The 14,783-nt window shown below is 38.1% G+C and overlaps 2 protein-coding genes across 2 annotated transcripts in view; one reads left to right on the top strand and one right to left on the bottom strand.

The window, feature by feature from the left end:
• Positions 1 to 912: 912 nt before the first annotated feature.
• LOC134667398 (uncharacterized) overlaps positions 913 to 14,783 on the top strand; it is a 35,789-nt gene continuing 21,918 nt past the window's right edge. Inside the window, exons 1-3 of the mRNA XM_063524800.1 lie at positions 913 to 1,243; positions 1,894 to 2,046; positions 14,014 to 14,766. Of these exons, the coding sequence (XP_063380870.1) occupies positions 1,091 to 1,243; positions 1,894 to 2,046; positions 14,014 to 14,766 (1,059 nt within the window). The 5' untranslated portion in view covers positions 913 to 1,090. The remainder of the gene's footprint in view (positions 1,244 to 1,893; positions 2,047 to 14,013; positions 14,767 to 14,783) is intronic.
• Positions 2,064 to 14,039, bottom strand: LOC134667400 (phospholipase A2 inhibitor beta-like). Its single transcript, XM_063524802.1, has 8 exons — positions 13,804 to 14,039; positions 13,564 to 13,729; positions 11,714 to 11,896; positions 9,215 to 9,438; positions 7,354 to 7,552; positions 5,924 to 6,102; positions 3,248 to 3,417; positions 2,064 to 2,473 (listed from the first exon to the last, which is right to left on the bottom strand). The coding sequence occupies exons 1-8, from the start codon at positions 13,825 to 13,827 to the stop codon at positions 2,191 to 2,193; spliced, it is 1,428 nt and encodes a 475-aa protein (XP_063380872.1). The 5' UTR covers positions 13,828 to 14,039; the 3' UTR covers positions 2,064 to 2,190.

Here is a 14,783-nt window from a genome sequence, read left to right as displayed (position 1 = left end):
TATATTATGAACCACATATGACCAGAAAGTAAATATCATAATTTAATCACTATTAAACATCTAAATTAAAAATATCACTACAAACTCTTGTTGTCTTTTTCTACTAAACTGTTTTTCTATCTCCGCCTCTTTCGTAACTAGTTTTTGTCAAAGCGTTTTATTTTGATAGTATTATTTAGGTATTTTATAATCCTATTTTCTGTTAAAACGGACTAGGTTTTATTGAACACAATAATAAAAAAAACGTTAAGACATTTTAGCCATGTGTTTTTGTACGGATTTATTCAAAAATAAACTTAGGTTTTTCTGTTTTCATTACTTAGTATGGGTTTGCTTTGATTTTGTATAATTTAAAAATATTTTAATCTAACATAAAGATATTGTTTTATATTGCCCTATAAAGTACCTATTTGAAGTTTGACGTTTGAATTGCTGTCACTTGAAATGTTGCCAACTTAAAATACCCTGTCAAACAATAGATATTAGACAAAATGAACAAAGAAAACTAACTAACTATAATACATTTGCCAATAATCATTTTAAATAAAGAATTTTATTAAGATTCTAATCCAAAATCATCCTTAAATAATAATAGAAACTAATTTTCAATGTAATTCTTGAGTATCAACTAAGTATGCATAAAATATAGCTGAGATTCCGTTTACTGATAACGTCCTATAAAGCAATCGTGAACTGCCTATTTAAATTGAATTTTAAAGGATATTGGACAAATATTTAATTATAACACATATATTCAAAAACTCTGAGTCCTTTTTAGAAGAAATCCCTACAGTCTAGACCCAGAATTTCAAGCAGATAGTAAATTGATAATGTTATCATTTTATCAGTAAAACAAGTAGAACAAACTCATCCGCATACACGCTCAGTAATCAGCGTCACTGTAAACAATGGTATTTTCATATGTGTGTGTGGCTTGCTCGTTTGGTTGACAATCGCGATGTGTATTCTACATCGTCGCATGCTGAGTTATATTTTCAACAAAATCTTTTAATTTTTGTATTAGTTAGTCGATTAATTTCTAAATGTTTTCTTTCATTGTGACTGCCTTTCTGTGTTTTGATTTCTAAATATGTGTAATTTGCCGCCGAAGTTCCATTCAGTGTGTCGCCTTTGTTTATCATTCTGTGGCGATAATTGCAGTGATGTTAAACTTCCAATATTCGACCGTGATAAGGATAAATCTCGACTTTCGGATATGATAATGACATATTTGTCCATAATGGTAATCATGTTTATACTATTTTACGTCCCGACCACCAGGAAGGGACCGTTTTCTCGTGTGAAAGTTTAGCTAGCAGAAGCGTACGAGATTGTGGAAGCTGATAAGCGCCATTAACTTTCTCGCGGGTGTTGGGTATTTTCGCATTGTGATATCATGTTACGGCCCACGCGTTTAGTGGCGGAGCGTATGACTAATGTGGTTCGTGGAAGTGATAGGCGAGGCGGGTGGCAGCCGCCGTGAGCCGCGGCCGCGGCTGATAACAAAGGATCGCGGTGATCTCGCCGCGCCTCCAGCGGAGCGCGCTCGAGCGGGCGGCCGCCCGCTCCTGCCGCGGCCCCCACGATCCACCTCTGATGCATGCACTCCCCCTATTTCATTATACACCAAGCTATTTTAAGATTCCAATATTGTCTAAATATAGAAGTGTATTTAAAGGGAATCAATCTGCAGGGGGACTGCATTCTATCTTGGTTGTTATCTTGCATTGATCATTAACAAGTTTGAACATTTTTGTTGTCATTTACTATCAGATTACTAACTAATGGGTATGAGTCATCAGCTGTGATTATGTTGTGCTTGGGAAAGGTCACTGGCCACATCACCTGTAGTGATATTGTGAAGCAACTGTTTTATGTGAATGTTGTTTTTAGGTATCTCCGGCGGACTTGCTCCCCCAGGTGGTGTGTGGGAGTTGTGCACACAAGCTTGATGAGTTCCACACCTTCAGAGAGTTGTCACACAAATCAGAAAGGCTACTAGAACAGTTTCTTCAGTATGCCAATTCACTATCAGGCCCAAAAGAGGTGAGTTGATAAACAAATTTGAATTTAGCACCTTTATTTGAATTATAAACAAAACAACTATGTACAGTATTAATTATGGACTAATAATAATTTATCTTTCTAAAATTTCTTTACAATATACACAATATAAATGAAAATACAATTTTATGCAAAGCTGGAATCAGCATTGATGTTGACATATTTGATTGGTTGACTCTTGACCTTTGTTTTGTAAAATGTTTTCAATGTGTTCACTAGTAAACCAAGAAGCATTCCAAATAGTGCTACCATGGCCACTCCAAAAATGCTCCACAGTAGATGTTTAGGCCGTAGGTTGCCAAAGCTGAATTTCTTATTTTTTGCTGATTCAGGTGTTGAGTCTAACGTTGGACAGAATCCTGTTATGTTAGTTATGTACTCTCCGGCTAATCTCATTGGGGCTGCACAACTGAAAAAATTTAAATATAAATCCTAAAGCTTATGTAAATATTATTATCTGCTCCATCCTCACAATAATTATAAATCTATGAACATATGATACATATAACATATCAATAGAACTGTTGAAGTATCACAATGAGTCTAAGATATAGACATCCAATATACATACACACAAAGTAATCTGTAATTTGCTTTGTGCAATAAAGTTAGATTATTGCTGAGAAAAGAATTATTTTCAAGGTAAGGTCTGCTCCGAACAAAATAGGTCATAGGACATAATAAATGGTGATGACTTGATAAGCCTCAGATTTATTACTGGCTCTAGTCATAAAGTCTTTTAACTAGCCTTTTAACTACTAGTTTTATAGCTTTCAATAAAATAAGATCTTGTTATTGTGTTCATTGCTCAAACTTTGGCACATCTTGTCTATTTGATTTTAATGAACTTTCACATATCTATATGTATATACATACACTCTGTATCTTTAGGTATTTAAATAAAAGTAAATGGCTCCTTAAGCCAGTTGAGGGTAGATGAAGACATTACACAATCAAATAATGTAGGTTAAAATCAGGTCATTCAGTGACAGATCCAGGCGGTTTTGTATTTGGTTGGTTAACAAATAAATAAATGTTATAACTACCCAAAAATGTATAATTTATTGTTTATACCTAAAGATACAGACTTTAGATGCAACAGATTATAAGATGTAGCTTGTTAAGGGAAATGTATTATATGGAGTAGATACATACAATTCTATAATCTTTTAGTTATACTTACTAAGGTATTTCCCCAGACTTAAACTTGGTTCCAGCTTCCTGCTTAGTCACTATATTTGCCAAATCGCAGTTGCATAACCAGTCATTATTTGTCATTCCCAAAACTTCTAGTTTACCCCATGGCATGAGGTCTGTAGAAAGCTCGCTCAAATTATTGTCATCAAGGTATACCTGTGTAAATAAGATCATTAAATTTCAAGAAACAATCCCTTAAAAATGTTTTTATTTGTGTCAACTAATTTGCATTAAGTTGTTGTTAAATTTTATTTGAATATAAATTTTAATTGGCTGCTTAAAGTAACTAAGTACCTACTCTTGTGCAGATAACTATAATTTCTGTTTTTGTTATCTATTCACGTATAAATTGATGTATATCAATAAATAAATATATACATAATTGACTACCATAAAATGCTCCTACTTGTCTCCCCTGTGGGTAAGGAGCAAATAAATAAATAATATTACACGACAATTTTACACAGATCAACCTAGTCCCACAGTAAGCTCAATAAGGCAAAATAAGACCATTTTATTTTATGGTATACATAAGCTCAAAAAGTCTTGTTTTGTGGGTAACCTTTGGCAACAACGTAGGTACTTAAGCCTTTATAAGCCAGAGGGAATATATTTCCCACCTGATTTTGAACTTTATTTCAAAGTGATAGACTTCAATTTTGCATAATTCCTGACACCCTTATGCCTTATAAAGGGTTAACTCATGTATTAAATAATAAAATCAATGAATACCATGAAACAAATGTATATACATTAATTGACCTAGTCTTAAAACAAACCAAACTAAGCTAGCCTTGCAGTGTAGGTACTAGATAACTATTAACTTCTTCACTACCAAATTGGCTTAGTGATAAAGAATTTTGGTCCAGATAAAGGATTTTGCAATCAAATATTGATTAAATACTAAACAAGCAAAACTCTGTAGTGATTAATCAGACGACCCAGTTCTGTTGCTGTCAAGTAAGCAATCCCAATCTGGGGCAAATTCTGTTGCATACATTTTATAACATGATGATTATGTATGTGATGTGGTTAAAGCAAGTTATTTGTCCATTCAAATTGTACTATTAAACAAGTAACATAATGTATTCTCTAAATCGGCTCTAACTATTTTGATACAGATTCTAGAGCAGCGGTCGGCAACCTTTTAGCAGCCAAGGGCCACATAAAAGTTAACGAAGATGACGCGGGCCGCACTTTGGTAATATTTGTGACTTTAGCAAACATTGTCGTTCTTCAGTATTACATACAAAATAGCCAGGGAGGTTCGCGGGCCGCAAGCGAGAGGTTGGCGGGCCGCATGCGGCCCGCGGGCCGCTGGTTGCCGACCGCTGTTCTAGAGGATGAAAAATCGATTCTACTTGGGTTTATGTGTTTTCCAAGCTTTTTTCGTCATCCAGATATTAATGGTTGAATAGCAAAGGTTCCATTATCTGTCTTAGCAATCTTTAATTGCATTAGTCAACCTTTTATAATAGCAATAGCGTAAGAACTGCTTATATCCGTGACACAATGTAATCAGTTGTGTTTCTTCGATATCCTTGCTTATTAATAGTTATTATGATTAGGAAAATGGATGCGTTTGAGTAGGTTTTCAACTTAATGTAAAAAAAATAATAATTTGAATTTTAAAATAAGTAGCGTATTATCAGCAACTTTAAATGTGGACAAATTGTCGAGCACAGGTACAGTCGACATCAAAAATATGTTTACACTTTTGTAAAGCGAGGCGAAAAATGTAAACATATCTTTGACGTCGACTGTACACCACCTTTGCGTTATAAAGTGCAGAAAAAAAAAACATAGGTATATTGTCAACACCCCGTGTCAGATTAATCTTATTATAAGAAAAGGTATAGCCGCTTGATGATAGAGTTTTTTTCCACTTTTGCATAATCTGTTTGTTTATAGCTTAAAGTATGTATTACGATCTTGGTCACTATCTTACAGTAGGTAGGTATCAATTGCAATATTTTCCGCGATTATTATTATTTCTGAGTATGCCCAAAGCTGTTTTAAGCAAAGTGAATTTACTCTCGACTAGTATAATTAACGTCCAAATTCAATGATTATCATTTTGAATTAAAAAAAACCTTTATGATAACGTGGGAATTCCCGTTTATGCATTAGATTGACGTGCATACTATATGTGTTATAATTTATAAAGAAATCATTTTTATAGACTCATTTGTCAGTACATAAACTTATCCTCCTAAGGCCCAAGGTCCTACCTATAGTACTTAATAATTTCGATGAAAATCAAACCATATTAAAATTGGAATAGAGTTGCAATTGCTTTGTTTCGTTCAATTTTCAAACAAAACAAAATCAACTCTATTCCCTGCATTATAAGTTCAAATTTCAGTGGCAAATTTCGGATTTTTCATATGTATGGCTGGGCCTTAGGGTTATCGTAGTTGTTTTTAGTTACCGCCGCGCGGCAAGCGGCAAACAAACGTACGACCGCTGTGTGCTAAAACGGCTCACTTAATTTACGGACTCTTGAATGGCTCTAAGATAGACACAATTTTTTTGAGGAACACCATACCGGCCATACCTATTGCAGTCCTTTGAAAAAACTTCATCCAGAAACTTATTCAAACCCATACAAGAAGGAAGAAAGTTACAGTGCATTCGTAATGCTTGCAAAAAGTTTACCAACCTCTTTCAAAGTCCACTTGTCCTTGAGTCCTCGGAACGCGAGATGACTGATGAACCTCAGGTTAGGGTTGTGACACAGATGAAGCACCCTCAATCGTTTCAGAGGCGTGAACGTGCTCCGTTTGACTTCCTCCAGAAGTTGGTTCTCGCCAACTTCCAACTCGTATAAGTTTGATAAACCTAGGGAACGATGGTATTTTGTAAAGTCATATATCCAACTCGGCTGGGGGTAATTTTATCGTCCAAAACTAGCCAAGATGCTAATCGTTTGCGCCTTAGAGAACGAAACGGTAATGTCTCTCTATCATTCTTCCGTATTAGTGCGACAGTGAGACGTTAGCGTTTGGCATCTTCTCTATCACTCTTCCATATTAGTGTAGTGTAGTAGTAGTTTGGCAACTTTTGGCTAGGCCCCCTGTGCCTTAAGACGAAAGGCTTCGAACAATATACTTACAATCTATCATCACTACTATCATCATATTCTATCATCACTCAATAGCAGAAGTAGGTAAGCGGGTGAGGCTTTCAAACCTACACGCGCTCTTATTCTTATAGAAATAAAGTTTTGTCGAGTTCATTTTGAACACTTCGCCCTTTAGTGCTACTTTTGCTGCTGACTCCGAGATACGAGATATGGTCATGAGCTTATTCTTGGGAATCTCGGGATATCTGCCTGATATTATCAGAAAAAAGATTGGTATATACCTATTAGCAAATAGCGGACGATAGCGGTATTTTATGACGGAATTAAAGTATTATACAATATTTAGAGTCTGTTAGGAAACAGAAGAGTCGTGGAATGTATGAGGACAACCCAATACATTCCACATTTTTTAAAATGAAATAATGCGTCTCTAATATTTTTAAACAACTTTCAATCTTTTCCAGCTACGTCATACAAAGTATACAAACTGCAGGCATAGAATTCTTAGCAATTTTTGCCAATGCGACATATACCTAAACTTTGATCTTCGCAACTAAGCGAAATAAGTAGCTAAAGATAACGTGACACGTGATATCGATCAATTTGTTAAGACTGGATTATTTTCTACCTAATACTTAACAGTAAATACCTTTGAACCAGGGCTATAACCGCGAAAATCGAAGTTCGCAAATTGCGGGGATCTTTCTCTTTTACTCCAATGACGGCGTAATTAGAGTGACAGAGAAAAATCCCCGCTATTTGCGAATTTCGGTTTTTGCCGTAGCCCCTCAGTGTTTTCTTTAAAATAGCGCTAATAGAGTTAGCTAAAAGGCTCCGTCACACAGGCGCGTTTTGCGGCCGGCGCATGAGCGGGGCGCGCCGCTTTTACATAATATAAAACGCTCACGCCCCGCCCGGAAAACGCGTCTGTGTGACGGAACCTAAATTCTTCTTGAGTCTTGGTATGTGTTGTGTTGTGTACTATGTATAAATAAGTATACACTTACCAATAAAACTGTCGTCATTCAATTCGACTATGGGATTGTTGTTGAACGTGAGATACTTCAAAGTGGTGCCGACCAGACTGAGGCTCTCGGGCACCGTGACGAACTTATTGTTGGACAGATCTATCATTTGCAAGTTCACGAGACCTCGGAATGCGTCCAGGGGTATGTCGTCTATACCCGTGCCAGACAAGTTGAGGACCTGGAAATATAAACATTTGTCACTATCCCACTAACCCAGAGTTAAGCGGTTAAATCGTTAACCGTGTGTCAAATTGTTCTGGTAACCATGGTAACTCCTGATTTAACTGGTTAACCCGGGTTAGTGTATGGTGGACGTGGCGCTTATTGTCATAATAATAGAAGTTTTCCGAACCCTACCGTGGTTATACCTAAAGGAGTTAAAAGTTAAAAACTTATAATTATTGCTGTTTAATTAGGTTAGGTAGGTATCACTATAAGGGCCACTTGTACCATTCACTAAACCGGGGTTAACTGGTTAAACCTGAGTTATCATGGTTACCAGTACAATTTAACACTGGGTTAATGGTTTAACCGGTTAACCCCGGGATATAACTTTGTAACTTGACGTGGATGCGCCTGTCTGAAAACTTGCCGACCGGTTTAGTGTGTGGTTGTGCGTAATTAGTGTACTTACTTAATTACTTATTATCTAATTCGATTGATTCCAGATATCTTTTCACTTTGTTACTTTCGCGTATACTATTTCGGATAAGTATACTATTTCGCTATTTAGGAGTCGGTAAAAGTTGCTCAGTATGACCTAATATATACCTACTATGAAATATTGCCGGTAAGTAATTAAAAAAACATCCTGTATATACCTTTATCAGTGTATCACTCTATGTTATGTATCCACTTTAATACATAATAAGCATTTAGGTGGCTTAGAGTCTAGTAGGTACATACAATTTATCTAAATTGAACTTTCTTTTCCGCTACTGTAGATATTTTAACGGTAGGGTCATTTGGGTCGTTCACTCTTCCACATTCGTGCTTATCATTCGCTTAAGTGTAATATAATTATATTGATGTTTACGTTGGGCTACTTATTAAGACACTGCTGGAAAAACCCAATGCGTAATATGTAAATTGGCGAATATGATGACGCGGTGGCGATTCATATAGCGGTTATCTTAGTTATTGAAAGGCGTTACATAAATGCTTTCGGTGTAAGATTAGAACGGTCATCCGTTGGCCACTAGTTTGCATAAGGTGACGGTTATTTTTAAAACTGTAATGTAAAATTCTGATAACTGAGCAGTTAACTGTAACTTCTTTTTAAGCTTTAAACGTTGGATTAAGTACAATTGACTGATTAACATGACTCAGCAGGGGAACTAAGAAAATTCCCATACAATAAATTACTACAATAGCATCTTACATAATTCCTGATTTGTTGTTACGATTAGATACAATGTGACTAGGTTTTTTATACTTGAGAGTGTATGGTCACTTCACTTATTAACCCTTTGAACGGCACGCTTATCGCGGTGCGTCGTCAACTCATCATGAACCTTATCGCAACTCGCGAAGGTTGATATTAGGTTGTAGCCGCGCGCGTCAGTTGCCTTCTGTAGCGGTCAAAGGATTAGAGAGATCCCACACTAGCGTCTTCCGAGCGTTGGCGTCTAGTCAACTATATGGCTGCTGCTAGATACAGCGGTGGCGCAACTGCCCAGCGACGCCATTTTCCATAGCGCTGACTAGACGCTCAAAAGACGCTAGTGTGGGGTGGCCCTTAAGGTAAATTGACTCTGATTACAAATTCAGAAATAGATATTAGTCGAGCGCGTAATCATATCTAAAATAACCTTTTGGGTCGGTCCTTTTAGGCGTTTACCTCTAATTGAGTAGCACTTGACAACGCAAGTATGGTGACATGGTCGAGTATCTCAATAGGGTTGTCACTCAAGTCCAGCCGGGTCAGATTGGGCGTGTACTGGAAGAGGTAGCGGTCGAGAGAGTGTATCTCATTGTGGGCAAGGTCGAGGGTCTCCAGCGCGATGTCGGCGTAGACCCCATCGTTGTAGGGCCCTTGGAATATCTCGCTTCGGAGCACCTCGCCTGGAATATAAAAGATTAGGTTAATTCCAGTACCAAAATGCCACCTTGCACAACCCTATAGTCGTCAATGGGCTCTGTACAAATTGCTAATTCATCATTATTAAACATGTGAAAAATAAATAATGTCGAACGATAATGAAAATGTTTCAGTTGCTAATTTTAAATCCAATTTAAGTATACTTTTAAAGCTTAACCGCCAGTGGAGTACATATTATGCGGTATATGTATACCTACTATACTTAGCAATAAAGGTCGTATACGAGTATATAGAATATTTTATTCGCTATGTCGTAAGTTTCTATTCTGGTCATGATAGAGAGGTCAATGTCCGACAACTTAAATATAAAATTCTATGTTTAGAATATTTACAATCAAGGATGATAAATCGGACTTGACCTAGGGTCAATATTATAATTGCATTGTTATGATTCGAATTGAATACTTAATGTTAGTCGGTAGTTACTACAAATTACATATTATGTATCCAAAATAGACATCGCATCAATCGCATGGCATTGAATTGTATGAGATACGGTTTATCCGTGTCAATTTCGAAATGATTAATTTACAAGGAAGTTTTATGATGTGCGAAGACGTATTAACTGACGCGAATATAAACATTTTATTTATCTACCTATGTGTCTGTTCTATTCTAAAATCGATTGAAACTATAACCAGACACGCATAAAAGCAATTTGAATCTACATACATACTTTTAAATTAAAACAACACTTCCACTTAGGTGATCTATTTTAGATATGCAGTAATATCATAGGTTGTCTTTTTTAAAGACTTAATGAAATCTCTGAAACGCTAGCCTAGTAGCCTACTAAAATGTGTGTGTTTGAAGTGACATTAAATTCTGATTCTGATTGTTCGAAGATTAGTTATCTAATACTTTAAGGATGATGTAACCCGGTCTCTTGCATATCTCCAAATAAAATAAGTACTAGTTTTGTTAAATAAGCATATCTTGTTTGATTGGCTTACTCATTTCATGCAGATATTACAAACATTTAATGTCAGTAATTGAGAAACACGTTTTACAAGACTAAGTTGCAATTTAAAAGAATTCTAAAAAATAAACACGATAGACTCAGACCGAGGTAGGTAAGTCTGCAGCGATTTAGCACACGCAGTGAAGATGTTATTTTAGTTTTTAATCGTCAAACTTCTAGAAAATTCTTCTAACACTTGCACTGCGTGTGCTATCAAAATCCTACTGTTTACTTATTTCTAATAGTAGGTATGTTCTACTACAGTTACTATACATAAGTCTTGGAGTGTTTGTTTTGTTACGCCATCGCTGATCTTATTGAGGAACTTTAAGTTACAGAGGCTCAGCTAAAACAATCATTAAACAAATAAGTATTATATTATTTTATATTATATTCGTGCATGTTTCTCGCTTGCTGCTTTAAAGTAGGTATATATATATATGTATTAACATGTCAAAAGTGATAAACGATATGATCATACCTATGTATAAATTTGCGTCCTTTATGTCAAATACACAATAAAACATACTATCTCCACAATACGGTTGGCCCGCAGAGAGATGGCGACGCGCACACCTGGTGCAGCAGGGATCTGCGTCACATCGGTTATACTGTTTTGTTGTACCTGTGATGCGGTTATAGCTCAAGTCCAAGAAGAACAGCCGCTCTATGTTGTTGAAGGCGTCGTCTCGTATCTCAAGAATGCGGTTGGCCCGCAGAGAGATGGCGACGCGCGCCCCTGATGCAGCAGGGATCTGCGTCACATCGGTTATACTGTTTTGTTGTACCTGTGATGCGGTTATAGCTCAAGTCCAAGAAGAACAGCCGCTCTATGTTGTTGAAGGCGTCGTCTCGTATCTCAAGAATGCGGTTGGCCCGCAGAGAGATGGCGACGCGCGCCCCTGATGCAGCAGGGATCTGCGTCACATCGGTTATACTGTTTTGTTGTACCTGTGATGCGGTTATAGCTCAAGTCCAAGAAGAACAGCCGCTCTATGTTGTTGAAGGCGTCGTCTCGTATCTCAAGAATGCGGTTGGCCTGCAGAGACATGGCGACCCGCGCCCCTGATGCAGCAGGCAACTGCGTCACATCGGTTATACTGTTTTGTTGTACCTGTGATGCGGTTATAGCTCAAGTCCAAGAAGAACAGTCGCTCTATGTTGTTGAAGGCGTCGTCCCGTATCTTCACAATGCGTTTGGCCTACAGAGAGATGGCGACGCGCGCTCCCAGCGCAGCGGGGAAATGCGTCACATCGGTTAAACTGTTTTGTTGTACCTGTGATGCGGTTATAGCTCAAGTCCAAGAAGAACAGTCGCTCTATGTTGTTGAAGGCGTCGTCTCGTATCTCAACAATGCGGTTAGCCCTTAGAGATATCGCCACACGTGCGCCCGGTGCAACAGGGAACTGTGTCACATCGGTTATACTGTTGTTGAACAGTGTTATCCGCACCTGGCTATCTGAAACGTAATAAGATGGTTGACCTTAGTTTCTATAGTGTACGCTGCATGCTACTTACAGCGTCATATTGTATAGAAAGATAGGAATATTTCCATACATAGTGACGCTTCGTTTGGCATCAATCGGAAATCAATGCCTGAAACTATATTTTATACTTGAGTCATTTCCAAAAATTGTTTGTAGGTTTTTTACAAAGTGGTTAGCTTTAACGTTAAATTAAAATATAGGAAAATATTATCAATACAATTAAATGCCCCAAAGGTTGATGAGCGTAAGTAGGCTTCTTGATACTCTCTAAGCAGTAATTTTTAGATGATTGATGTATGAAAGGCTTCGTGACGGATACGTAAATAATGCAGTAACTGCAAATTTGACAATAAGGGCGCTTGAATTATATTTACAGTTACATTATTTTATGCCATAGCTTTATCAACGCCCGTGTGCTATCAGTGTATCGTCGTCTTATACTATATAAACAAAGTATCTGGAGTGGAAGCACTCTACTCAGAACCAACAGTCAGTGTTTGCGTAGAAATTCATCATTTCAGATAACGATAACTATCGGATACACGTTATCAATAGATGGAATACATTTTCATGTTCGTATACATATTGGCGATAAGGCCCATCACTAAATTCTGTTTTATTTAGTGTAAACGTTAAAAATATGTATTATTTTTATTTTCGTATTAGTCGGGACTCTCTCCTGAATCTGAATACAAGACGACTTTATAAATTGGGCCCGGCACTCACTATCGGCGTAGCATGGCAAGAAATCCTTCGGCATACTGCCTAGGCGTCCTTAGACATGCCAAGATGTGCCTGGGAATGCCGATGCATCCTTTTATTAAAGTTAGTATCAAAGTAACTAAAATTAAATTTGGTCGCCCTACATCATACGACGTTAATTAAACTGTCATTTTATCATCAGTCACAGGGTGACAATGATTTATCTTATTTTTTGCTCAAATTTTAAGGAAAATATGGTGGTTGAACTGTAATGGCGCTTGACTGTAGAATATTTAATTAAAACACATGCATTGCACGTTCTTTTCTATTTCTTTTATGATGTATTTGGCGCTATTTGTAGGCAAACAATACCTTAGTAGGGCTGCTCAGTTGACTAGAAATAGGCAATAATATAAATAACAATACCTACAATTGGGTAAAACTCTGCTTCTATGGACGACTCACCTCGTTGCAATCAATCAAAAAACTATAGGGATGGTTGGCCTCAATGACTAACAGCTAGGATTATAGGATACTATCATTTAAACGTAGTTATATATGTATCTACCTGTGGCTACGACAGTTATTTTATGCTATACTATATCTCATGTCAGTTGAATATTTTATTCCACAACAAGTATTATTGCAAACGGAATTAGGCCGACTTGATGATGTGATATAATTGATACGTGCTAGAAAAGATGAACCTACTTAAACATATATACCATTATCTGTTTAAGTACAATAATTACCGCGGTAATTCATCATATCATATCATCAAGTATTACCTACTAGATATTTCCGAGGACCGATTAACAAAACAGTGACAAGCGCGATTCTAATCTAAGCGTATCTTTTGTGATGCACCAGTTATCTGCACAATAATAAGGTGTGGCGCAACGCAACAGAATCACGCTATATACGTACTAGGGCATACCTTTGTTTACCGCGGCCAGTTGCTCCGGCCAGCTATCTGGTATGGCGGAGATTCCCCGCTTCGAACAATTGACTGTCACGTTGTCTTCGTCCACTACCAGCACGTCGCACTCTTTGCTCTTCGCTACAGCGAGCCCCGCCGTAACGCAACCTATTATCACTAACACCTACAACAAAAGAGCGGCATTAAGTACTAATCGACTACACAAACACACGCGGCAACCGATTAACGACTACTCACTTTGCATAACATAAAGTAGTACATCTTCCTCGATATTTGAATCGTTACTGTAAAAACACCTTGCTCTCTTGTGTGTTTATTATCTTATCAGTTTGTTCAAGCGATATCACGTCCCGTCGTGAAATGAGCCAGCTTATTGGTTCACGGCGTCGTTATCGTGCACCTAATATAGACTGTGTTTGCTCAGCTATTGTTCGCTTCTGTTTGTAGGACATCCTGAACATAACCGCCTGCAAGTTGGAGGAGATCATCAAGCCGCTAAACGATGACGACTACCTGCTCGACAAACACAAATACGACACGGGCTCGCCGGACTCTACGGAAGAGATGAAGAACTTGGAGAGCCGGCAGGCGGCAGTCACACTTTTACAAATAAAAAACTACGACCCGAACAAATACGCTGTTAAAGCCGCGGAGGATCATCATATAGTATTCAACAGCGTGCCGAGCTTGCCGCCTTCAGAGCGAGCGAGAGAAGTAATGCACTGTAATGCCGTCATCGACATCATAAGCAAGGCCGTAGCGGTAGCACAGCGAGAGAACGAGGAATCTCACAAGTATCCACCGAACTATTCAACCGTTATCGAGCGGTCGAACCCGAACGAAGTCAACTACACGCACGAATACCCTGAAGAGCAGTACAGCAATGCTTACAGCGCGCCGCCCGCGCCCAGTCCCGGCAGCCACGAGGACCAGGAACATAAAGAAATGGACTTGTCACTGTACGGAGGCGTTAAGAACGAGCCTGTCGAACAAACTGAGCCCGCAGAGCATCAAAACTCGTACTTCCACAAAGCGCTTAGCCACAAGCAATCAAACTTCTCCGACGAGTACAAGCAGCACGTATTCGGGCGGTCGGGCAACAAGAAGTCTCGGGACTCGTCGGTGTACGAGGAGTGCAGTCAGAGCAGTAGCGGCTCCGACCCCGACCGGCTGCAGATGGATATCTCTCAGATGTCGCAGGTAACTGTTACACCTAA

This window comes from Cydia fagiglandana, chromosome 9 (assembly GCF_963556715.1).
Source record: "Cydia fagiglandana chromosome 9, ilCydFagi1.1, whole genome shotgun sequence".
Classification (NCBI taxonomy): domain Eukaryota; kingdom Metazoa; phylum Arthropoda; class Insecta; order Lepidoptera; family Tortricidae; genus Cydia; species Cydia fagiglandana.
The sequence above is the reverse complement of the archived record's forward strand: the minus strand, read 5'-3'. Positions and strand labels throughout refer to the sequence as shown.